Genomic DNA, 24,554 nt, shown 5'->3' on the forward strand with positions numbered 1-24,554 from the left:
GCAACCATGATCCCCAGCAACCATGATCCCCGGTAGCCATGAGTCAAGCGAGCAGGCATCCTGACGAGATTACGTCGGTGATCAAATAGACCAACAAACTGGATGAGCTCGAAGACTATCCTGAATAACTGTAATATATGTTTCTCAGAGTCGTGGCTGAACGAGGATTTACATCATGGATTTACATTGTGGATTTACATCTTGCTGATTTGTCTAAACTCTTAGAAAACAAATGGTGCTATCTAGAACCTAAAAGGGTTATTTGGTTCTCCCCATAGGAGAACACTTTGAAGAACTATTTTTGTTTCCAGGTAGAACACTTTTGGGTTCCATGTAGAACCGTTTCCACAGAGGGTTCTACATGGAACACAAAAAGGTTCTACCTGGAACCAAAAATAATTCTACATAGAACCAAAAAGGGTGCTCCTATGAGGACAGCCGAAGAACACTTTTGGATCCTCACCTGTGCAACTAGGAGGAACAAAACTCTAGTTCACCTATACTCTACACATTAATAAAAGGCCCTCCCTTGCCCTCTCTTTGGCAAATCAGACCATACCTTTGTACTCCTGCTTCCTACCTACAAGCTAATACTCAAACAGGACCTACCAGAGACACGCTCAATACGGAAGTGGTCCGATCAAGTGGATGCTCAGCTACAGGACTGTTTCACTAGCACAGACTAGAATATGTTCCGGGATTCATCCAATAACATTAAGGAATTGACCACGTATTTCACCGCTTCATTAATAAGTGCATCGCCGACATTGTCACCACAGTGACCTACAGACGTAGCAACCAGAAGCCATGGATTACAGGCAACATCTGCACAGAGCAAAAAAATTTGATCATATTACTCCAGTGCTAGCCTCTCTACACTGGCTTCCTGTCAAAGCAAGGGCTGATTTCAAGGTTTTACTGCTAACCTACAAAGCATTACATGGGCTTGCTCCTACCTATCTCTCTGATTTGGTCCTGCCGTACATACCTACACGTATGCTACGGTCACAAGACGCAGGCCTCCTAATTGTCCCTAGAATTTCTAAGCAAACAGCTGGAGGCAGGGCTTTCTCCTATAGAGCTCAATTTTTATGGAACGGTCTGCCTACCCATGTCAGAGACGCAAACTCGGGCCCAACCTTTAAGTCTTTACTGAAGACTCATCTCTTCAGTGGGTCATATGATTGAGTGTAGTCTGGCCCAGGAGTGGGAAGGTGAACGGAAAGGCTCTGGAGCAACGAACCGCCCTTGATGTCTCTGCCTGGCCGGTTCCCCTCTTTCCACTGGGATTCTCTGCCTCTAACCTTATTACAGGGGCTGAGTCACTGGCTTACTGGGGCTCTCTCTAGCCGTCCTTGGAAGGGGTGCGTCACCTGAGTGGGTTGATTCACTGATGTGGTCATCCTGTCTGGGTTGGTGCCCCCCATTGGGTTGTGCCATGGCGGAGATCTTTGTGGGCTATACTCAGCCTTGTCTCAGGATGGTAAGTTGGTGGTTGAAGATATCCCTCTAGTGGTGTGGGGGCTGTGCTTTGGCAAAGTGGGTGGGGTTATATCCTTCCTGTTTGGCCCTGTCCGGGGGTGTCCTCGGATGGGGCCACAGTGTCTCCTGACCCCTCCTGTCTCAGCCTCCAGTATTTATGCTGCAGTAGTTTATGTGTCGGGGGGCTAGGGTCAGTTTGTTATATCTGGAGTACTTCTCCTGTCCTATTCGGTGTCCTGTGTGAATCTAAGTGTGCGTTCTCTAATTCTCTCCTTCTCTCTTTCTTTCTCTCTCTCGGAGGACCTGAGCCGTAGGACCATGCCCCAGGACTACCTGACATGATGACTCCTTGTTGTCCCCAGTCCACCTGACCGTGCTGCTGCTCCAGTTTCAACTGTTCTGCCTTATTATTATTTGACCATGCTGGTCATTTATGAACATTTGAACATCTTGGCCATGTTCTGTTATAATCTCCACCCGGCACAGCCAGAAGAGGACTGGCCACCCCACATAGCCTGGTTCCTCTCTAGGTTTCTTCCTAGGTTTTGGCCTTTCTAGGGAGTTTTTCCTAGCCACCGTGCTTCTACACCTGCATTGCTTGCTGTTTGGGGTTTTAGGCTGGGTTTCTGTACAGCACTTTGAGATATCAGCTAAATGTACGAAGGGCTATATAAATACATTTGATTTGATATTGATTTTGATTTGATTTGATTTAAAGGCTAGAGCTTCCGCTTTCAAGGAATGGGACACTAATCCGGACGCATAAAGAAATTCTGCGACCACATCTAGATGAGCAATCAAACCAGAAACGCGTCAATACAGGACTAAGGCTGAATCCTACTATGGTGGCTCTGAAGCGAGAAGCTTGTGGCTGGGCTTGCAAACTATCATGGATTACAAAGGGAAATCCAGCCGCGAGCTGCCCAGTGACACAAGTCCACCAGATGAGCTACAGTAAATTACTTCTATGCTCACTTAGTCTATTATCTATCCTGATGCCTAGTCACTTTACCCCTCCCTATGGGGCAGCAGGTAGCCTAGCGGTTAAGAGCGTTGGGCCAGTAAAGGTTGCTGTTTTGACTTCCTGAACTGGCAAAAGCAGTAAATTCTGCAGTTCTGCCCTTGAGCAAGGCAGTTAACCCACAACAACAACTGCTCCCGGGCATCGATTACGTCCATTTGCACAGCCCCTCTCTGATTCAGAGGGGTTGAATTAAATGTAGAAGACACATTTCAGTTGAATGCATTCAGTTGTGCAACTGACTAGGTATCCCCCTTTCCCTTATATGTATGTACACAAACACCTCATTACCTCGTACCCCTGCACATCAACTCGGTACTGTGAAACAGATGTTATTTTTACTCGTTATTGATATTCGTTATTCACTCTGTATTTATTCCTTGTGTCACTATTTCCCTCAAAACATTTATACAGTGTAAGTATTCAGACCCCTTTACCTATTTTGACATTTTGTTACGTTACAGCCTTATTCTAAAATGGAATAAATAAACCATTTCCCTCATTCTACACAGGATGCACCATAAATACAAAAGCATTTTTTTTTTTTTTTTACACAAGTATTCATAACCTTTGTTATGAGATTCGGAATTGAGCTCAGGTGTATCATGTGTCCATTGATCGTCCTTAAAATGTGATTGGAGTCCTGTCTATATAATGTCCCAGAGTTGACTATGCATGTCAGAGAAAAAAACAAGCCATGACGATGAAGGAATTGTCTGTAGAGCTCCGAGACAGGATTGGGTTGAGGCAAAGATTTGGGGAAGGGTACAAAACATGTCTGCAGCATTGAAGGTCCCCAAGAACACAGTGGCCTCCATCATTCTATAACGGAAGAACGGAGCAAATCGGAGGAGAAGGGCCTTGGTCAGGTAGGTGACCAAGAACTCGATGGTCACTCTGACAGAGCTCCAGTGGTCCTCTGTGGAGATGGGAGAACGTTCCAGATGGACAACCATCTCTGCAGCACTCCACCAATCAGGCCTTTATTGTAGAGTGGCCAGATGGAAGCCAGATGACAGCCAGCTTGAACTTTGCCAAAAGGCACCTAAATGAGATTCTCTGGTCTGATGAAACCAAGATGGAAATCTTTGGCCTCAATAGCCAAGTGTCACGTCTGGAGGTTACCTGGCACATCCCTACGATGAAGCATGGTGGTGGCAGCATAATGGTGTGGGGATGTTTTTCAGCTGCAGGGACTGGTAGACTAGTCAGGATCGAGGGAAAGATGAAAAAAGTAGAGAGAGATCCTTGATGAAAACCTGCTCCAGAGCACTCAGGACCTCCCAACAGGACAACGACCCTAAGCACACAGCCAAGACAACGCAGGAGTGGCTTCGGGACAAGTCTCTGAATGTCCTTCAGTGGCCCAGCCAGAGGCAGGACAAACCCGATCGAACATCTCTGGAGAGACCTGAAAATAGCTGTGCAGCGATGCTGTTAATGCTGATGCTCATGTTAATACTACTCCTAAACACAACCCACCATCACTGTGTCTCATGTTAATACTACTCCTAAACACAACCCACCATCACTGTGTCTCATGTGAATACTACTCCTAAACACAACCCACCATCACTGTGTCTCATGTTAATACTACTCTTATACACAACCACCATCACTGTGTCTCATGTTAATACTACTCTTATACACAACCACCATCACTGTGTCTCATGTTAATACTACTCCTAAACACAACCCACCATCACTGTGTCTCATGTTAATACTACTCCTAAACACAACCCACCATCACTGTGTCTCATGTTAATACTACTCTCATACACAACCCACCATCACTGTGTCTCATGTTAATACTACTCTTATACACAACCCACCATCACTGTGTCTCATGTTAATACTACTCTTATACACAACCACCATCACTGTGTCTCATGTTAATACTACTCCTAAACACAACCCACCATCACTGTGTCTCATGTTAATACTACTCTTATACACAACCCACCATCACTGTGTCTCATGTTAATACTACTCTTATACACAACCACCATCACTGTGTCTCATGTTAATACTACTCCTAAACACAACCCACCATCACTGTGTCTCATGTTAATACTACTCTTATACACAACCCACCATCACTGTGTCTCATGTTAATACTACTCTTATACACAACCACCATCACTGTGTCTCATGTTAATACTACTCCTAAACACAACCCACCATCACTGTGTCTCATGTTAATACTACTCTTATACACAACCCACCATCACTGTGTCTCATGTTAATACTACTCTTATACACAACCCACCATCACTGTGTCTCATGTTAATACTACTCCTAAACACAACCCACCATCACTGTGTCTCATGTTAATACTACTCTTATACACAACCCACCATCACTGTGTCTCATGTTAATACTACTCCTAAACACAACCCACCATCACTGTGTCTCATGTTAATACTACTCCTAAACACAACCCACCATCACTGTGTCTCGTGTTAATACTACTCCTAAACACAACCCACCATCACTGTGTCTCATGTTAATACTACTCCTAAACACAACCCACCATCACTGTGTCTCATGTTAATACTACTCCTAAACACAACCCACCATCACTGTGTCTCATGTTAATACTACTCCTAAACACAACCCACCATCACTGTGTCTCATGTTAATACTACTCCTAAACACAACCCACCATCACTGTGTCTCATGTTAATACTACTCCTAAACACAACCCACCATCACTGTCTCATGTTAATACTACTCCTAAACACAACCCACCATCACTGTGTCTCATGTTAATACTACTCCTAAACACAACCCACCATCACTGTGTCTCATGTTAATACTACTCCTAAACACAACCCACCATCACGGTGTCTCATGTTAATACTACTCCTAAACACAACCCACCATCACTGTGTCTCGTGTTAATACTACTCCTAAACACAACCCACCATCACGGTGTCTCATGCTAATACTACTCCTAAACACAACCCACCATCACTGTGTCTCATGTTAATACTACTCCTAAACACAACCCACCACCACTGTGTCTTAGGTTTATACTACTCCTAAACACAACCCACCATCACTGTGTCTTAGGTTTATACTACTCCTACACAACCCACCATCACTGTGTCTCATGTTAATACTACTCTTATACACAACCACCATCACTTTGTCTCATGTTAATACTACTCCTAAACACAACCCACCATCACTGTGTCTCATGTTAATACTACTCTTATACACAACCCACCATCACTGTGTCTCATGTTAATACTACTCTTATACACAACCACCATCACTGTGTCTCATGTTAATACTACTCCTAAACACAACCCACCATCACTGTGTCTCATGTTAATACTACTCTTATACACAACCCACCATCACTGTGTCTCATGTTAATACTACTCTTATACACAACCACCATCACTGTGTCTCATGTTAATACTACTCCTAAACACAACCCACCATCACTGTGTCTCATGTTAATACTACTCTCATACACAACCCACCATCACTGTGTCTCATGTTAATACTACTCTTATACACAACCCACCATCACTGTGTCTCATGTTAATACTACTCCTAAACACAACCCACCATCACTTTGTCTCATGTTAATACTACTCTTATACACAACCCACCATCACTGTGTCTCATGTTAATACTACTCCTAAACACAACCCACCATCACTGTGTCTCATGTTAATACTACTCCTAAACACAACCCACCATCACTGTGTCTCGTGTTAATACTACTCCTAAACACAACCCACCATCACTGTGTCTCATGTTAATACTACTCCTAAACACAACCCACCATCACTGTGTCTCATGTTAATACTACTCCTAAACACAACCCACCATCACTGTGTCTCATGTTAATACTACTCCTAAACACAACCCACCATCACTGTGTCTCATGTTAATACTACTCCTAAACACAACCCACCATCACTGTGTCTCATGTTAATACTACTCCTAAACACAACCCACCATCACTGTGTCTCATGTTAATACTACTCCTAAACACAACCCACCATCACTGTCTCATGTTAATACTACTCCTAAACACAACCCACCATCACTGTGTCTCATGTTAATACTACTCCGAAACACAACCCACCATCACTGTGTCTCATGTTAATACTACTCCTAAACACAACCCACCATCACGGTGTCTCATGTTAATACTACTCCTAAACACAACCCACCATCACTGTGTCTCGTGTTAATACTACTCCTAAACACAACCCACCATCACGGTGTCTCATGCTAATACTACTCCTAAACACAACCCACCATCACTGTGTCTCATGTTAATACTACTCCTAAACACAACCCACCACCACTGTGTCTTAGGTTTATACTACTCCTAAACACAACCCACCATCACTGTGTCTCATGTTAATACTACTCCTAAACACAACCCACCATCACTGTGTCTCATGTTAATACTACTCCTAAACACAACCCACCATCACTGTGTCTCATGTTAATACTACTCCTAAACACAACCCACCATCACTGTGTCTTAGGTTTATACTACTCCTACACAACCCACCATCACTGTGTCTTAGGTTTATACTACTCCTAAACACAACCCACCATCACTGTGTCTTAGGTTTATACTACTCCTACACAACCCACCATCACTGTGTCTTAGGTTTATACTACTCCTAAACACAACCCACCATCACTGTGTCTTAGGTTTATACTACTCCTAAACACAACCCACCATCACTGTGTCTTAGGTTTATACTACTCCTACACAACCCACCATCACTGTGTCTTAGGTTTATACTACTCCTACACAACCCACCATCACTGTGTCTTAGGTTTATACTACTCCTAAACACAACCCTCCATCACTGTGTCTTAGGTTTATACTACTCCTACACAACCCACCATCACTGTATCTTAGGTTTATACTACTCCTAAACACAACCCACCATCACTGTGTCTTAGGTTTATACTACTCCTACACAACCCACCATCACTGTGTCTTAGGTTTATACTACTCCTAAACACAACCCTCCATCACTGTGTCTCATGTTAATACTACTCCTAAACACAACCCACCATCACTGTCTCATGTTTTTATTATTTATTTTACCTTTATTTAACCAGGTAGGCAAGTTGAGAACAAGTTCTCATTTACAATTGCGACCTGGCCAAGATAAAGCAAAGCAGTTCGACAGATACAACGACACAGAGTTACACATGGAGTAAAACAAACATACAGTCAATAATACAGTATAAACAAGTCTATATACAATGTGAGCAAATGAGGTGAGAAGGGAGGTAAAGGCAAAAAAGGCCATGATGGCAAAGTAAATACAATATAGCAAGTAAAATACTGGAATGGTAGTTTTGCAATGGAAGAATGTGCAAAGTAGAAATAAAAATAATGGGGTGCAAAGGAGCAAAATAAATAAATAAATTAAAATTAAATACAGTTGGGAAAGAGGTAGTTTTTGGGCTAAATTATAGGTGGGCTATGTACAGGTGCAGTAATCTGTGAGCTGCTCTGACAGTTGGTGCTTAAAGCTAGTGAGGGAGATAAGTGTTTCCAGTTTCAGAGATTTTTGTAGTTCGTTCCAGTCATTGGCAGCAGAGAACTGGAAGGAGAGGCGGCCAAAGAAAGAATTGGTTTTGGGGGTGAGTAGAGAGATATACCTGCTGGAGCGTGTGCTACAGGTGGGAGATGCTATGGTGACCAGCGAGCTGAGATAAGGGGGGACTTTACCTAGCAGGGTCTTGTAGATGACATGGAGCCAGTGGGTTTGGCGACGAGTATGAAGCGAGGGCCAGCCAACGAGAGCGTACAGGTCGCAATGGTGGGTAGTATATGGGGCTTTGGTGATAAAACGGATTGCACTGTGATAGACTGCATCCAATTAGTTGAGTAGGGTATTGGAGGCTATTTTGTAAATGACATCGCCAAAGTCGAGGATTGGTAGGATGGTCAGTTTTACAAGGGTATGTTTGGCAGCATGAGTGAAGGATGCTTTGTTGTGAAATAGGAAGCCAATTCTAGATTTAACTTTGGATTGGAGATGTTTGATATGGGTCTGGAAGGAGAGTTTACAGTCTAACCAGACACCTAAGTATTTGTAGTTGTCCACGTATTCTAAGTCAGAGCCGTCCAGAGTAGTGATGTTGGACAGGCGGGTAGGTTAATACTACTCCTATACACAACCACCATCACTGTGTCTCAGGTTTATACTACTCCTAAAGCTCTTACGAAGAATCCACTTAATCACTCTTACTGTCACGCTTTTGGCCATTTTCAAAATGTATTGCTCTCAGAGCTCTTAAAACAGCATGTACAAGTCTATGTGAAACGACATGTACAATGTACACCCCATCTTTTTATAGCATACAATATATCTCTGTATTTGTCAAGTGTGCAAATAATTTTGGTCATGACTCTGTATCCAACAATCAGATTAATATGAAAAAATAAATTTACACTCACTCACACACACACACACACACACACACACACACACACACACACACACACACACACACACACACACACACACACACACACACACACACACACACACACACACACACACACACACACACACACACACACACACACACACACACACACACACACACACACACACACACACACACACACACACACGGTTCTACTTGACCCTGTTAAACTTACACTGTTAAACGGTTAAACAGTGAACATTGAATGGAGATCTGGGTATTACTGGTATACTCTACTGATCATGTTTTAAACATGTAAATGAATAAACTTAACTAAACTAAACACATGAAACCCCAGTCCAGGGTCAGTATTCACAAAGTGTATCAGAGTAGGAGAGCTGATCTGGGATCAGTTTAGCCTTTTAGATCATAATTATATGGACCGTCTGAGACACTTTATGAATACAGGCCCTGATGTTACAACCAGAACACAGTTCAAAATAAACCAACAAGTACAAAGATACAGGAAGTCATGTGATGTTTGGATAAAAACATCAAAACTAAAACTATATTTCAAGATATTGTCAAGCGTACTTACAGAGTGAAGTGAAGGGGAGAGGTCTTGAACAGTTAGTCAACGTACTGTCACTGCGTGGAAACAAGAAGTAGTCTACTGTAAGTGTTAGTAGAAGCAGGCGAAGTCTAAGTGTGAGTTCTGTGGTTGACACATTTTAAAGTAGTCTAGTCAGGGCATTAACATGCAGAAACAACATGTCACATAAGGGATGTTACTGTATCTAAATAGAAAATGGTCTAAAGTCAGAATACTGTAGTTGCATTTCTTTATATGAGGAGTGGACCTACATGTTTTACAAGAGACAACATGTGACCCATTCCCATCACTCCTCATCAGCTGGTACTGAAGGTTCCAGAACAGATGAAAGGGGAGTATCTTTGGTTCCAGTGTTCTAGACTAGAGCTCTCCCTACTGACATCTCTACATTACTGCAGCCTCCAGGCCTCATATGTCCCTAGTAGTCTGATGAAAATATACAAAATAGAAGGTAAAATAACATTTGAAAATGTAAAATGTATAGAGAATTAACCAGGAGCGCACATAAAAATACTGTGATATTGGGACTTATGTTGAACTGACATTTGAATTGAGCGAACAAGTGAGCTCAGCTAGCTTGTTAGCTACATGAAGATTTTTCCTAAATAAACTAGCATTTCTCTGCATCACACAGCTACTCTGAATGGACTGAAATGTGAACAATATGATGCGCTGCCGCTGAATTACAGCAAAACCCCATAGTTAACTAGTGACCTAGTTAGTGAGCCTACTTTTAGCTATCAACAACAGTGAGCTGTCATTATGCCAAGGCCAAGGCAAGCTGCTCTGTATATCCACTGTGTGCTTGTGTGAAAGAGATGTCTTCAGCTCTCTGATCTTCAGAACAACAGACCCAAAGTGAACCCTGACATCCATATAACTCAGTCTGTCTTTCTGTCTGGGATTATTGAGTCTTATTGTGTCTAAGTGATGCGTGTTTAGTTTTTTTTACATTGAATAATATTTCATGAAATTGTTTATTGCTGCTTCATTATTGTTATTTTATTGTGATTTAGTTTTAGTTTTATTTACAATTTTTATAATAAAAAATGTTGAATATTACCTTACATAAAAAAATTGCATTGTTGCTTAATAACCATTTAATAACCATTTGACAGTAAGGTCTACCTGTTGTATTCGGCGCATGTTTCAAATACAATTTGATTTGTGTGTTTAGGCACTGGACTCCCTCTGACACTGGGATTCTGAATATCTAGAAGTCTGAGCCGTCAGTGGACGGGGACGGGAGGGTTATTCTACTAGTTGACATATGGAATTGTTTTAAGGTGGTCATACCATGGATCATTTAGCTATTTGATTTTGAATTACAGTACCCCTTTAGGTAAAAAAGGAGAAGAACTAATGTTTGTGAGAGCAGGCAGGTGACTGTAATATAGTCTGCCTGGAACATGCCCCATATTCAACTGTAATTCAATTCAAAAATAAAATTTATTTATCCCCTGTAGGGGCAATTACTAGGCACCCTATGGCATCAGGCTGGCACTGAGTCTCACAATGACATCACAATGGGTCACATGTCAAGTCACATGACCATACATACACAGTAAAACACATGATAACAACAGATGTCATCCCCCTTAGTGTCTACAACATGGTCATCATAGAGGCGGTTCACTGGGCAAAGATCCCTTCAACTTCTAATGATGATTTCATTTCCATGTTTCACAGTTCAGGCCGAGGGAGATTTACATTTACAGTAGAGAACATAGAATTAGAATGTAGAACTTTGATACTCTCTATCTCCCCACACCTACGGTACAGAACATAGAGAGTATCAGAGTTCTACATTCTAATTATATCTCCCCTCACCTACAGCACAGAACATAGAGAGTATCAGAGTTCTACATTCTAATTATATCTCCCCTCACCTACAGCACAGAATGTAGAAGGAGGAGAGGAAGGGATGGAGGTGACCACAGTCAAAATAGAAGGAATGTAGGAACAGGGTGCTATATGAGACAGCCTATAGAACCTATAACTGTAGAAATGTATACTGTCGAATAACCAGAAATAAACATACTCACCCACTGGAGTCCTGAGGAGAGGAGAGGTCAATCACTGGAGTCATTAGGGGAGGAGAGGTCCATCACTGGAATCCTGAGGGGAGGAGAGGTCCATCACTGGAATCCTGAGGGGAGGAGAGGTCCATCACTGGAGTCCTGAGGGGAGGAGAGGTCCATCACTGGAGTCCTGAGGGGAGGTGAGGTCCACCACTGGAGTCATAAGGGGAGGAGAGGTCAATCACTGGAATCCAGAGGGGAGGAGAGGTCCACCACTGGAAATCTGATGGGAGGAGAGGTCCACCACTGGAATCATGAGGGGAGGAGAGGTCCACCACTGGAATCCTGAGGGGAGGAGAGGTCCACCACTGGAATCCTGAGGGGAGGAGAGGTCCATCACTAGAGTCCTGAGGGGAGGAGAGGTCCACCACTGGAATCCTGAGGGGAGGAGAGGTCCACCACTGGAGTCCTGAGGGGAGGAGAGGTCCACCACTGGAGTCCTGAGGGGAGGAGAGGTCCACCACTGGAATCCTGAGGGGAGGAGAGGGCTAACACTGGAGTCCTGAGGGGAGGAGAGGTCCACCACTGGAATCCTGAGGGGAGGAGAGGTCCACCACTGGAGTCCTGAGGGGAGGAGAGGTCCACCACTGGAATCCTGAGGGGAGGAGAGGGCTAACACTGGAGTCACGAGGGGAGGTCTTCCCCTCAGGAAACATTGTAGCTAAACCTCACAGTAAATCAATGTTAGATGTACAGCATGTATTTCTTTATTGTTGAAGTGTCTTGATTAAATCAGAAATCAAACTCCTGTAATAGTGGCTATGCTCCTTGTGGTGGGGTCTGGTAGTGCAGTCTGTGTATACTATGCCCCTGTGGTGGGGTCTGGTAGTGCAGTCTGTGTATACTATGCCCCTGTGGTGGGGTCTGGTAGTGCAGTCTGTGTATACTATGCTCCTTGTGGTGGGGTCTGGTAGTGCAGTCTGTGTATACTATGCCCCTGTGGTGGGGTCTGGTAGTGCAGTATGTATATACTATGCCTCTGTGGTGGGGTCTGGTTGTGCAGTCTGTATATACTATGCCTCTGTGGTGGGGTCTGGTAGTGCAGTCTGTGTATACTATGCCCCTGTGGTGGGGTCTGGTTGTGCAGTCTGTATATACTATGCCCCTGTGGTGGGGTCTGGTAGTGCAGTCTGTATATACTATGCCCTTTGCGGCGGGGTCTGGTAGTGCAGTCTGTATATACTATGCCCCTTGTGGTGGGGTCTGGTAGTGCAGGCTGTATATACTATGCCCCTGTGGTGGGGTCTGGTAGTGCAGTCTGTATATACTATGCCCCTTGTGGTGGGGTCTGGTATTGCAGTCTGTATATACTATGCCCCTGTGGTGGGGTCTGGTAGTGCAGTCTGTATATACTAGGCCCCTGTGGTGGGGTCTGGTAGTGCAGCCTGTCTATACTATGCCCCTGTGGTGGGGTCTGGTACTGCAGTCTGTATATACTATGCCCCTTGTGGTGGGGTCTGGTATTGCAGTCTGTATATACTATGGCGGGGAGACAGAGAGACAGACACATGTTTTTAATATACAATTTTAATATAGAATTATAATTAATATAACATGTAAAAAACTGCAAATGCTTAAATGTATGCAATGTACTGATTACATTTTTTTTTATGAAAGAAAACAATATAGGATTACGTAATATAAAACATACAAATAAGTAATAATGTCTGACAGCAATACAAAGTAAATCATTAAACACATCAGGAGAAACTTGGCCCAAAAGCTACAAAAATAGTAGCTGTTATCAATATTAGCTGTTATCAATATTATCCACATTAGTTACTGAGGAAAGTAGGACTATTGATGTTATAAAACATCTGTATATGGCAAAACCCCATAGGAACAGATCAGAAATGTAATCTTAAACTACAGATAGGAAACAGATTGGGACACAAGAAAAAATATGGAAATGGGAAAATCCCATTGAAAAAAAGCAGCAGCATAACCCATCCCATTTATCATCATAATAAGAACATTACAAATATATTCCACCATTTACTCAAAGCTAAAGTTCATGGTCTGGAAAACCATCTAGATATGGTTGCAAGAGAATAGAGGTGTGAGGCCTGGCTTTGGATTGGAACCGTAGCTCTTTAGTCCAGCTTCTGTGGTGAATCTCTTCAGTCCAGCTTCTGTGGTGATTCTCTTCAGTCCAGGTTCTGTGGTGGTTCTTTTCAGTAAAGGATCTGTGGTGGTTCTCTTCAGTTGATGTTCTGAGGTACTTTCCTTCAGTCCAGGTTCTGTGGTGGTTCTCTTCAGTGCAGGTTCTGTGGTGGTTCTCTTCAGTCCAGGTTCTGTGGTGGTTCTCTTCAGTGGGAGGGTCCCCTCACATTCTGAAAGAAGATACTGAATTAGCAATTTACACTCCCACTAAAATGTTTATGGACACACACACACACTTACTGCCAGGGTGTCATACTCTGGTGACATGGTCTTCATGTTCAGAGGTGTGTACATGTCACTGTTGGGGTCACTGTTAGGGTCAGCATGGACATTCTGTGGACAGAAAGAGAGAGAGAGAGTGAGAAAGAGAGAGGGAAAGATATATATAGAGAGGGAAAGATATAGGGAGAGTAGGAGAGGGAGAGAGAGAGGAAATGCATGTGTTCTTTGAAACAGTCTTTCCATCATTTTCTATAAACACATTAAAGTACTGTATAAAACACAAACAATCCAAATGTATTATAAGAGACTTACTGCCAGAGTGTCGTAGTCAGGGGACATGGTCCTCATGTTCAGACCTGTGTACGTGTCACTGTTACAGTCAGGACGGACACTCTGTGGAGAGGGAGAGAGAGAGAGAGAGAGAGAGAGAGAGAGAGAGAGAGAGAGAAAGAGAGAGAGAGAAAGAGAGAGAGAGAGAGAGTGAGAGAGAGAGAGAGAGAGAGAGAAAACAATGAAAATAGTATCAAAGAGACTGTAGTGAAACAGTAAATTAGTTGTAACTCAGGGTTTCCCAAACTCGGAGCTGGGGCTCCCTCTGGGTGCATGTTTTTTTTTGCCCTAACACTACACAGGGGGGGGGGGTGCCATGGTGTAACTAATAACTGATATAATCACCTGTGTGTCTGTTGACGCATCACTTCCTCCTGTGAAACTCCTGTAAAGAGGGACAGAGTGAGTTCTGCTCTCTACTGACCTCTAGTGGAAGTTGATATGTTACCAATACAGTTTAGCAGTTAAGGGCGTTGGGCAAATAAATACATTTATGAATGAATTAAGTTTGTAACAAATCAGAGTGTTAAGGTGAAGGAATAATACAAATATCAGTTTTCCTTCTTTACTCACCTGAAACACATGAGTCCAGAGAGACAGAGGATGAGAACCAGAACAACCACTATGATTCCTACAGCTGCAGTCAGAACTGAGGTCTGTTTCCCTAAAATAAAAAATGGATGATATGAGGACATGTTATTATGAAGTGAAAATGAATATACAGCAATACAGGACATTAATGTAATACTTGTATATAGAAGCCTATGTATAGTTATAAACCAATGTGTAATGAGGCAAACTAGAAGAAGATACCTTGAAACATCATTTCTTGTTGAACATCATTTTGTATTGAAGTATTGAAGATGAAACTTTACCTGCTACAATGATCATCAGAGCTGTAGAGTTCATAGATCCTCTTCCATTCTGGGCCTCACAGTAATATTCTCCTCTGTCCTCAGAGATGATGTTAGTGATGCTGTAACTCTGTCCTGATGCTTTTGGTGAGGTTACGTTCTTCTTGTACCAGGTGTATTTGTCCACAGGTGGGTTGGCATCACTGCTGCAGGTCAGAGTCACTGAACTGCCCTCCACTATTTCACCATAGGGACTGACTGACACTGAGGTGTTCTTTGGGCCGTCTGGTGGATAATATGTAACACATTGTTCATACATAGAGCTTTACATGAGGAGCATCATGGAACTTGGACTTGTGATTAAAATAAATGAAATATTAATATAAATATGTATAACTTAGACATTAATGTAACAATACAGTGTTTGTGAAGTACTTGTAGTTACTACAGTAATGAGATGAGTACAATCATGGAACTTGGACAAAGATTGAAATAATGGATATAATAGATGAGAGAAGATGTTACTAAAAGAATACAACTGGAGATGGATCACACATCCTCACATCTGACAGTGAGAGTCTCTTCATCAGAGGGGAGATCCTCATGGCCTTCTACAGAACAGGAGTATCTGCCTGCATCCTCACTGCTGACTGGGTTTAGGAACAGACTGATAGATTGGTTGGTTACATGTCCATTCTTGTACCAGATGTAGGTGGCATTGGGGTTGTCACTCAGAGTACAGGTGGTGCTACAGGTCACTGTCACCTTCTGTCCCTCTGTCACAGTGGCAGGAGTCACCTTCACCTGCAGACCTAAATGAAAGAGGATTAAAGCACTGAGTACATCATTAAGTAATCCTTTGCAGTATTGATAGGATGTGACCTGCAGTGTTACCTGTCACAGTCAGAGTTGTTCCAGGGAAGGTGGGTTCCCAGGTTGTCTGATCTGTTCTGAATCTAAACTTATACTCAGCTGAGTCCTCCTCTCTCAGGTCTGTGATTCTCAGGATGGAGTCACTCTGCATATTTCCAAGGTACTCCACACGACGTCCATAGCCCGGGCTCAGGATTTGAGACGCCTCTTCAAGTTTTCCATTTGTATACCAGTTTGTTTCAGAGACTGTATGACCACTGGGATAAGTATAAGAGCAGGATATGTCCACTGATGTCCCCTTCAAGGTACAGATCCTCTGTTGGGTGTAAGTCACGTGGAAATAACTGTGACCCTCAACAGCTGAAACACAAGTACATTTTTCAAATGGTGTCAGTATTTAGAACTGTAAAATCAATCACCATTAATCTATATGGAATAGTAGCTCTACCTCATGTCTGTTTCACTAAACATCAACCACCATTAATCTATATGGAATAGTAGCTCTACCTCATGTCTGTTTCACTAAACATCAACCACCATTAATCTATATGGAATAGTAGCTCTACCTCATGTCTGTTTCACTAAACATCAACCACCATTAATCTATATGGAATAGTAGCTCTACCTCATGTCTGTTTCACTAAACATCAACCACCATTAATCTATATGGAATAGTAGCTCTATCTCATGTCTGTTTCACTAAACATCAACCACCATTAATCTATATGGAATAGTAGCTCTACCTCATGTCTGTTTCACTAAACATCAACCACCATTAATCTATATGGAATAGTAGCTCTACCTCATGTCTGTTTCACTAAACATCAACCACCATTAATCTCAATGGAATAGTAGCTCTACCTCATGTCTGTTTCACTAAACATCAACCACCATTAATCTATATGGAATAGTAGCTCTACCTCATGTCTGTTTCACTAAACATCAACCACCATTAATCTATATGGAATAGTAGCTCTACCTCATGTCTGTTTCACTAAACATCAACCACCATTAATCTATATGGAATAGTAGCTCTATCTCATGTCTGTTTCACTAAACATCAACACTGACCAATGGTGTATTGGAGGATTTTGACAGACTTTAAAAGTGTATTAGTCACACTCACACACTGCAGGAGAATTGATGCCTTTTACAGCACAGTAGAAGCTGTCTTCAGTTTTAAATTGGACTGTGTATGAGGGGGAGGAGTCCTCTTGTACAATCTTACTGTTCCTGTACCAGGTGTAGGTGGGGTTACCAGTCAGAGTACAGGGGGTGCTACAGGTCAGTGTCGTTGACCACCATGTAGTGGTCACCTTCACCTGCAGGTCTGGAGTAGATAACAACATTAAAACCATCAATGACCTGTTGTCTAGTTAAAATGAGGCAGGAGTGGACGTTCTCAAATCATCAATTCAGACATTCCTTTTATACCATACATTCATTTTTATATTATTTCTGTACAAATCAAGACAATTTTCCTGAACCAATTAAACAATTTAAACAGATTAGCACTATATATAATATCACTGTATAATATCACTGTACCTGTAACAGACAGAGTGACTCCAGGATATCCAGAATATCTCCCTTCAGTTCGTTTTGTTATAAATCTGAACTTGTACGTAGCTGAGTCACTCTCTCTCAGGTCTGTGATTTTCAGGGTGTGGCCATTCTTCTTATTGCTACGGTACGTCACACGACCTTTGTAGTCTGGGTCATCTAACAGACTCACATAATTCTCCACATCATACTTTTTGGTGAACCAGAAGGTTGTTGTGACTTTATGACCACTGGGATATGTGTAAGAGCAGAACAGATCCACTGTTGACCCCCTCAAGGTACAGATACTCTGAGTGGTGTATGTAACACTCCAGCCATCCTGACCCAGTACCACTGAAACACAGTTAGACATCACAATGGTATCAGTATTAGAACAAGGTATTTTGGCTCACACTTTGTTTAGGGTTTGTCCACACTTTGTTGCCATATTGGAAACCACAGATAATCATCACTCAGTGAGGTGTGAAACATAACTATTTAATGTGAAGTGGAGATGCCTAACAGAACACAAGCAAATGTAATACAAATGTCTGTAGATTGACCAACGTATAAGTTATGAATGAGACCATACCTGTCACAGACCAGAGAAAGACCACCAACACACTTCCTGCTGTTCTCAAGGCCATTGTTACATCTCTCACCCTGCAGTCTTAGAAACATAAATGACAACTCACTCTATAGCTGGTGAATAACTCCACCTGATACATTGAAGTAGAAACTGTAAATGGGGTCCAGGGCCTCATTACTAAAAATGAACCAGGCTCATATTGTGTTGTGTTGTGTTGTATTGTGCTATATGGTTGTGTTGTGTTGCATGTCTGTCTACTTAAACTGACATGATGCAAAAAATAAATTCCTAATATATGTAGTCATCATCATCATTGTAAACAACAACAATCACTTATTGAACAGGTCAGTATTACTGTAAACACACATTTCTACATTGATTATCCTGAAGCTGTTTTATTCTCAGAACCCCAAATATAGGAGGATAAATGTTCAATCCTCTACGGTCCATCAAGCTGTACAGCAGCCTAAAGGCTGACCACCAGGTTCAATGACAGCACCTATCCCCAAGCTGTGAGGCTAAACAGCCAGTGACTAAAGACTGACCACCAGGTTCAATGACAGCACCTATCCCCAAGCTGTGAGGCTAAACAGCCAGTGACTAAAGACTGACCACCAGGTTCAATGACAGCACCTATCCTCAAGCTGTGAGGCTAAACAGCCAGTGACTAAAGACTGACCACCAGGTTCAATGACAGCACCTATCCTCAAGCTGTGAGGCTAAACAGCCAGTGACTAAAGACTGACCACCAGGTTCAATGACAGCACCTATCCCAAAGCTGTGAGGCTAAATAGCCAGTGACTTTCACTCTCTCACTCTCTTTCACACTCTCTCTCTCTCACACACACACACACACACACACACACACACACACACACACACACACACACACAAATGATACATTACCCTCAAGTATTTGACTTATGACTAAAAACAAATAACCAGAAACCATATTTCAAGATATTGTCAAGAGTAGTTCCAGAGTGAAGTGAAGAGGAGAGGTCTTGTACAGTGAGTCAACTGTCTGGTAGTGAGTGAAAACAAGAAGTAAGTGTTGAAACCTTATAAAAGCAGTCAGAACACAAGTAGTGGATGCAGAACTGTCCTTCCTGTTTAGTAAAGACATTAACATGGCAACCAGACCAACACACCAGAAAAGGGCTGTTACTGTAATAGAACAGAAATGATGTAAAAGACAAGTCTGGGCATATATTAATTTTATTTAAAAAATGTGTCAATTTTCACTGTGGTCTTTTATACTACAGACAGAACCATGTAAACAATGTGTTGACTATACTATTTATAACATTATCATTTTAATGACCTACCTTGCCCTTCTGAGTTCTGAATATACAGGTCAAAGTTCATTGATGTTATTCAATTAGAACCCATTCCATTTAAACACCCATGACCATCACTCCTCATCAGCTGCATCAAAGTGGTACTGAAGGTTCAGTGTTCTAGACTAGAGCACCTATGGGTGGTCCTGGGAACCAAACCCATAACGTTGCAGGTGCCATGTTCTACCAACTGAGCTACAGAGGAACATGTTCTGTAAAGTCTAATGTGTATATACAGATTTCTGATATGACTCGGGACAGACAGGAAAGGAGAACAGGGAAGTGATACTGAGTGTGTGCATTTAAACCAACAAAATACTTTATACTAAACACAACCCACCATCACTGTGTCTTATGTTTATACTACTCCTAAACACAACCCACCATCACGGTGTCTTATGTTTATACTACTCCTAAACACAACCCACCATCACTTTGTCTTAGGTTTATACTACTCCTAAACACAACCCACCATCACTGTGTCTTATGTTTATACTACTCCTAAACACAACCCACCATCACTGTGTCTTATGTTTATACTACTCCTAAACACAACCCACCATCACTGTGTCTCATGTTAATACTACTCCTAAACACAACCCACCATCACTTTGTCTTAGGTTTATAGTACTCCTAAACACAACCCACCATCACTGTGTCTCATGTTAATACTACTCCTAAACACAACCCACCATCACTGTGTCTTATGTTAATACTACTCCTAAACACAACCCACCATCACTGTGTCTTAGGTTAATACTACTCCTAAACACAACCCACCATCACTGTGTCTTAGGCTAATACTACTCCTAAACACAACTCACCATCACTGTGTCTTAGGCTAATACTACTCCTAAACACAACCCACCATCACTGTGTCTCATGTTAATACTACTCCTAAACACAACCCACCATCACTGTGTCTCATGTTAATACTACTCCTATACACAACCCACCATCACTGTGTCTCATGTTAGTACCACTCCTAAAGCTCTTACGAAGCATACACCTAACCACTGTTGCTCTCAGTCTTACTTTAGTTCATTTTCAAACAAGTCTCCACAACAATCTCTTGCTTTGATGGTCCTTAAAATACCATACAAAAATATATGTGTAACCCCATGTACAATACTGTATCAGATTAAATATGCAGAAATACATCTACAGAGTATACTGTAAATAACAGAAAAACTAAACATACATTACAACAGCATCGCCATGCACATAACAGGATACAGAAGTTCATGGACACAAACACATGATAAAATAAACATATTTTAAGATATAGTCAAGCAGACTTACAGAGTGAAGGGGAGATGTGTTGTAAGTTAACTTACTGGAAGTCTATATAAATACACACTGAGTGTGAGGTTTGCAGTCTGTGGTTGACACAACATTGAAGCAGTCAGGGACAATAGAGTTGAATAGAGGACGTACTTGCTTCAAAGCCTGTTTTAGCACGGCTAAGCCATTGAATACCCCATTTCAGTTGGTATACCGACTGTTATTAAACTTATGGAAGATGAAGATATAAACTACTTTAATATGGAAATAGCCCTCAATGGTGCTGCTGATTCTGTCACAGAAGACATCATGACAAAGATGCCAAGATGTACCTTCTATCCAACTCTATGTCAGGAACCAAGAAGCTTATGCAGAGAAGGCTTCCTTCAGCAGTCACACAGACAGTGTTCGAGAACATCAAAACTGATGTATCATGGGTAAATTGTGACTGACTGAATGATCTATAAATAATATTGAGTAGTTATTCATCATGCAAGGTGATTTGTAGATCTCGACTTGCCTATAAAGTCAGCTACAATGTCGAACACTCCCACATTTACAAAAATCCCATTCAAGTCACGGGACTGATATTAAGATTTCACATGTTAACATTCTCTCATCATGTTCAAATCATCTGGAAGTGACTTTGTTGACCTTCACAACGCATTTAAAAAAAACGTTTGATTGATTTTGAAATGATGGGCGAGAAATGCCTCTTAACAGTCACATGACGAATGGGATTTGTGCCACGAATGCTAAAACGTTAGCAAGTGGAAACAGTGTCAGGAGAAACTAAACCAAAGCAGGGACTGATGTCACACCATGTTCATAGACTGCTAAAAGGGAAGGGAAACCAATGTGTCATTTTGTAATTTGGTTGAACCTTCAAGATATTATAACAATATATTAGCAAGAGAATAGAGTGTAAGGACTAGCTTTGGTTTGGAGCCATAGCTCTTTAGTCCAGGTTCTGTGGTGGTTCTCTTCAGTCCATGTTCTGTGGTGGTTCTCTTCAGTCCATGTTCTGTGGTGGTTCTCTTCAGTCCATGTTTTGTGATGGTTCTCTTCAGTCCATGTTCTGTGGTGGTTCTCTTCAGTCCATGTTTTGTGATGGTTCTCTTCAGTCCATGTTTTGTGGTGGTTCTCTTCAGTCCATGTTTTGTGATGGTTCTCTTCAGTCCATGTTTTGTGATGGTTCTCTTCAGTCCATGTTTTGTGATGGTTCTCTTCAGTCCATGTTCTGTGGTGGTTCTCTTCAGTCCATGTTCTGTGGTGGTTCTCTTCAGTCCATGTTCTGTGGTGGGTCTCTTCAGTCCATGTTTTATGGTGGTTCTCTTCAGTCCATGTTTTGTGGTGGTTCTCTTCCCTCCAGGTTCTGTGGTGGTTCTCTTCCCTCCAGGTTCTGTGGTGGTTCTCTTCCCTCCAGGTTCTGTGGTGGTTCTCTTCAGTCCAGGTTCTGTGGTGGTTCTCTTCAGTCCAGGTTCTGTGGTGGTTCTCTTTAGTCCAGGTTCTGTGGTGGTTTTCTCCCCTGGATGGTCTGATATACGGAGTGCTGAGCATCTCTCTGAAGAGATGTGAACGTGTCACTGTGGGAGATTTTCACACTCAGAGAGACAGTGACAAAGGAAACACAGTATGAGCACTTTACACACTGCTCTATAGTATTCTCTCTCACTTCTTGTCACGCCCTGGTCTTAGTATTTTGTGTTTCTATATTTATTTGGTCAGGCCAGGGTGTGACATGGGTTTATTTTGTGTTGTGTTTTTGTATTGGGGTTTTAGTAGGTATTGGGATTGTGGCTGAGTAGGGTTGTCTAGTAAAGTCTATGGCTGCCTGAGGTGGTTCTCCATCAGAGTCAGGTGATTATCGTTGTCTCTGATTGGGAACCATATTTAGGTAGCCCGGGTTTCACTGTGTGTTTGTGGGTGATTGTTCCTGTCTCTGTCTTAGTTGTCACCAGACAGGCTGTATACGTTTTCACATTTTCCGTTTGTTGTTTTTCTATTGTTCGTATTCGTTTTCATTAAACATGTATCGAACTAACCACGCTGCATTTTGGCCCGACTCTCCTTCGACGGAAGAAAGCCGTTACACTTCTACTTTCTGTGTTCATCTCTCTCCTCTGTGTCTGTCTTTCTCTCACTTATCTACTTACCCACTCACTCACTCACACAAACAAACACAAATACTATATACAAAATAAACACATTAATGAATATGTTATAACATACCTACTGCCAGAGTGTCTGGTCCTCATTTTCAGTGGTGTGTGTCCCAGTTAGGGTCAGGATGGACACTGTGGAGAGAGAGCTGTGTCAAGGTACAGTGACAATAGTAGAAAGAGACTATTGTGACACAGTAAAAAATATAAGCAGTAACTTATCAACAGGAAGTGTATTGATAACATGACCATCTGTAGAGCATCTATCCAGACTATCCAAATAAAGTGACTAAAAACTATATCACTGTACTTGCACATAGCTGAGTCACACTCTCTCAGATCTCTGATTGTCAGGGTGTGGCCATTCTTCTTGTTGCTACAGTACGTCACATGACCTGTGTAGTCTGGTTCATCACTCAGAGTCACAGGATTCTCCTCAGCATCATTTCTAGTGAACCAGAAGGTTGTTGTGACTGTACCACTGGGATATGTGTAACAGCAGGTCAGCTCTACTGTTAACCCCTTCAAGGTACAGATACTCTGAGTGATGTACTTCACACTCCTGCCATCCTGACCCAGTAACACTGAAACACAATCACACATTATAGTGATTATACATTACAGACCCATTTCCTCACACTAACAGCATTTGTCCACACTTTGTTGCCGTACTCTACTTGCTGAGTGTGAATGGAAACCACAGAAAGGACCTAAGTGTTACTCAGTGAGGTGTGAAAGACAACTATTCCAGAAAAGAAGAAGCCCCTAACAGACGATGTCACTGAACACACAGAATAACATTAAGATAACATTACTAAAACATAATGAATGAGACCAGACCTGCTACAGACCAGACAAAGACCCCCAACACACTTCCTGCTGTTCTCAAGGCCATTGTTGCATCTCCCACCCTGCAGTCTTAGAAACATAAACAACTCACTCTATAGCTATTGCTTTTTTCTGTGATTGACACTCAACTAGTGAATTCAGACAATCCGATCAGAGAGCAAAACATGCAAATCTACGATGCTCACAAGGTCTACTTGTCACGTTTCTTCAAAATCGAACCCAGAAGCAGACCAGGACAAGGAGAGTAGGAAGAAGGTGAGTATTTATTTACAAGTGAATGTGAGTGGGTAGATACATCCAGGTGGCGTAGCGGGCAGCGGTGGTGAGTTGATGGGAGTAAATAGGTGGATCCAATGGGGAAGCGGAATCCTCCGATGACCAGGCGGGAATGGGGTAAATGATCCGGGTGAGTAACTGAAGACAGAACAAACGGAGGTAAGTTGAAGGCAAGCAAGACGTAAAAAACAACAAAACAAATTCTATCCAACTTGAGGCTGATACTATGGCACAACATACTGTTCATGGCTAACGATCCGGCAGGGAATGGATGTCAGGTCAGAGCTTTTGAAGGGGAGAGGTGATGATCAGGACAGGTGTGCAGATTACTGATGGGATACAGGTGCGGTGAACATCGATCTCCCAACAAGCTAATCTGCCCGGCAACCAGACAGGGTGCGTTCCAGGACACCGGAAACACACTCCAGGACAGAAACA

The 24,554-nt window shown here is 42.3% G+C and overlaps 2 protein-coding genes across 3 annotated transcripts in view; both read right to left on the reverse strand.

Annotated features, from left to right (window-relative positions):
- LOC116371288 (B-cell receptor CD22-like) overlaps positions 1 to 9,626 on the reverse strand; it is a 71,627-nt gene extending 62,001 nt beyond the window's left edge. The window contains exon 1 of the mRNA XM_031820179.1: positions 9,537 to 9,626. The gene's annotated coding sequence lies outside the window, so the exon portion shown is untranslated. The remainder of the gene's footprint in view (positions 1 to 9,536) is intronic.
- A 3,515-nt stretch (positions 9,627 to 13,141) lies between these two features.
- Positions 13,142 to 24,254, reverse strand: LOC116371289 (B-cell receptor CD22-like). 2 transcript variants are annotated; one of them, XM_031820181.1, is made up of 13 exons: positions 24,112 to 24,254; positions 23,062 to 23,126; positions 18,209 to 18,286; positions 17,623 to 17,970; positions 17,201 to 17,404; positions 16,096 to 16,434; positions 15,765 to 16,013; positions 15,223 to 15,486; positions 14,921 to 15,011; positions 14,693 to 14,732; positions 14,330 to 14,410; positions 14,036 to 14,128; positions 13,142 to 13,965 (listed from the first exon to the last, which is right to left on the reverse strand). In XM_031820181.1, exons 3-13 carry the CDS (start codon positions 18,261 to 18,263, stop codon positions 13,942 to 13,944), a joined length of 1,788 nt encoding a protein of 595 aa, XP_031676041.1. In that variant the 5' UTR covers positions 18,264 to 18,286; positions 23,062 to 23,126; positions 24,112 to 24,254; the 3' UTR covers positions 13,142 to 13,941. The 2 variants fall into 2 exon arrangements, with proteins under 2 accessions (XP_031676041.1, XP_031676040.1); XM_031820180.1 differs by lacking the exons at positions 23,062 to 23,126; positions 24,112 to 24,254 and adding an exon at positions 19,112 to 19,229 and having other exon boundaries at positions 13,144 to 13,965.
- Between the last annotated feature and the right edge of the window lie 300 nt (positions 24,255 to 24,554).

This window comes from Oncorhynchus kisutch, unplaced genomic scaffold, assembly GCF_002021735.2.
Source record: "Oncorhynchus kisutch isolate 150728-3 unplaced genomic scaffold, Okis_V2 scaffold3072, whole genome shotgun sequence".
In the NCBI taxonomy this organism is placed as follows: domain Eukaryota; kingdom Metazoa; phylum Chordata; class Actinopteri; order Salmoniformes; family Salmonidae; genus Oncorhynchus; species Oncorhynchus kisutch.